We start from the raw sequence: 2,567 nt of genomic DNA on the forward strand, positions 1-2,567 counted from the left end.
AAATTCGTTTATTATATCTACTTCGTATATATATAATATTTCCATAATTGTAGTAGCTATTTCACCATCAAATTTTTTATTACTTCTTAAAGTTTTTATACTTTCATCTGATAAATTTTGTAACCATAATTTTACTGTTCCTATAAGTGTTCTTTCTATATATCCTGGTGTTTCTGTCATTCCTATTTTGTTATCTATTAATTGTTTTGATAAATATCCCATCCATAATTGGATTGTTTTATTTATATCTACTACACAGTCTAAATCTAAAAAATTATGTTGTTCAGTTATTGGTTTAGGTGTCCATGGATCTCCTTGTTTAACACCTCTTGTAGAATGGAAAAAGCCTCTCCTGACACCATTTATTAAGACTGAGTACCAAACATTAGAGATGGATCTCCAAACCAAATCGAACCATTTCTCAGCAAACCCAAACTTTCTCGTAACAGCGATTAGAAAATTCGAATTGACCCTATCGTAAGCCTTTGCCATGTCAAGTTTGATCACCACATTTCCACCCCAAGTCTTCTTGTTAATAGCATGGATAATCTCCTGGGCTAAAAGAATATTGTCTGTGATCGATCTTCCTTTAATAAAACCTAACTGATTTTCTGAGATGACTTTAGGTAATAAAAGATTTAGCCTGGTACTCAAAATTCTGGGAATGATCTTGTTGGATCAGCTACTAAGGCTTATAGGTCTCATATCACAAAAAGATGAAGGACTTTCCACTTTTGGCAGAAGAATTAGGCAGATGCTTGTATAAAATTTGGTAAGATTTGCCCCATTAAAAAAATCTTGAATAACATTTATTAGGTCCTCCTTGATAATGTCCCAACAGTTTAGATAAAAAGAATCCCTGAACCCATCGGGGCCAGGTGCACAGTTAGGGCTAAGAGCAAACACTGCTTCTCGGATCTCAAGTTCTTGCGGCATGGCACATAACATAATATTGTCATGTTGATTAATACTTTGATCAAAACAATCAATATACTGAAGCTCAGGTTCACCATCTTCTTGAAATAGTTGAGTAAAGTGATTAACAACCTCTGTAGAGATATCATCATCACCATTAATCCATTGCCCTTCCTGTTTTGAATCCTCTGAATATTCAGTCTCCTTTTTTTTCTCATTGATAATTGCATGAAAATATTTGGTATTAGCATCTCCTTCTTCAAGCCATCTAATATTATCCTTTTGGCTGAGAATGGATTCTTCAAACTTGAGCCTTGTGTAATTGTTCCTTGAGATTATCAATTTCATTGTCAATATAATCAGCCTTCAATTTTTTCATCTTAGTTTCTCAATCCTTCACGAGATCAAATACATAACCAATGTGTTCCTTTGACCAGATGCTCAACTTTCTGCTTAAATTCTTGAGTTTCTGTTGAAATTTCCACATGTTGTTCCCCTGGAATTCCACGCCCCAAGCTTCTTTAACTACATTTCTGAACTCAGGTTGTTCTGTCCAAAATTGGAGGAATTTAAAGTATTTAATCCCTCGAAAGTTAGAATTAAAACATTTAGTCGAGTATGATTTGAGCCCATGCTTGCCAAGTGTTCTATGTCACTACTGGAAAACAAGTCTGTCCACTGGTGATTAAAGAATACTCTATCAAGTCTCTTCCAAATTCTGTAAGGTTTACCCCTGGTGTTGCACCAAGTAAATCTGAGACCTGTAGAAACAGCATCTACCATTCCACAATCATCCATACATGTTATAAAATCCCAAATTTTCTCTATTTGATGGGGTTTCCCACCCTTCTTCTCATCAGGGCTCATAATCATGTTAAAGTCCCCACTAATACACCAAGGCCCATTTATAAGACTACTGCAGTGTCTTAGGCTATCTCATAAAGGTGTTCTTAGGTGGTGTTTTGATTTGGCAAAGACAAAAGTGAGATAAAAGATCTTATTGGAGGAAGTGTTGGACAACTTAACAGTAATTTGTTTTTCATCATTCATGACTACTATAACAGTAAATCCCATAGCCCAAAAAAACCAAATATTACCATTGCAGTTTGCCAAACATCCCTCAAAAGCTAAGTTTCTTCTGTAATGCTCTTTTTTGTTAGCTTGTACAAAAGGTTCTTGAATTGCAAAAAACTGAGTTTTATAAATTTTGGATAAAAATTTCAATCTTTCAAAAGCTGTCATTGATTTCACCCCTCTAATATTCCAAGATAACGTGCTAATCATTAAAAACATTATGGGAGGTCATCATATTTTGATTGGCTTTACCCTTTGCTCTGGTGACAGTGCCTGCTTGATTCGGGAGTTTCTCTTTTGCACTTCTTAGAGATAAATTTCAAGTCATAAGATTGTTTTTCTGTTTGATGATTGCGTCTTCACTGATTTTCCCATGCCATACAGTTTTTGGGGCAAAAGTTTTGAGGAGTTCATCTTCATCGGTAGAATTACATTCTTCGTATTCCTCTTCCCCTTCCTCCTGATATTCATCATCACTATCACTATCTCTTGCTTCCCCTGACTTGATTCATATTCACTAGAATTTTTGCCTTCGACTTCTTTTTGACTATTGTGGAACTCATTAGCATCGTCATGAT

The 2,567-nt window shown here is 35.1% G+C and overlaps 1 protein-coding gene across 1 annotated transcript; it reads right to left on the minus strand.

Moving 5' to 3' along the window:
* Positions 1 to 678: 678 nt before the first annotated feature.
* Positions 679 to 1,263, minus strand: LOC125821646 (uncharacterized). Its single transcript, XM_049501053.1, has one exon. The coding sequence runs from the start codon at positions 1,261 to 1,263 to the stop codon at positions 679 to 681; it is 585 nt and encodes a 194-aa protein (XP_049357010.1).
* Between the last annotated feature and the right edge of the window lie 1,304 nt (positions 1,264 to 2,567).

Source organism: Solanum verrucosum, unplaced genomic scaffold, assembly GCF_900185275.1.
Source record: "Solanum verrucosum unplaced genomic scaffold, falcon-dt-bn FXZP01000212.1, whole genome shotgun sequence".
In the NCBI taxonomy this organism is placed as follows: domain Eukaryota; kingdom Viridiplantae; phylum Streptophyta; class Magnoliopsida; order Solanales; family Solanaceae; genus Solanum; species Solanum verrucosum.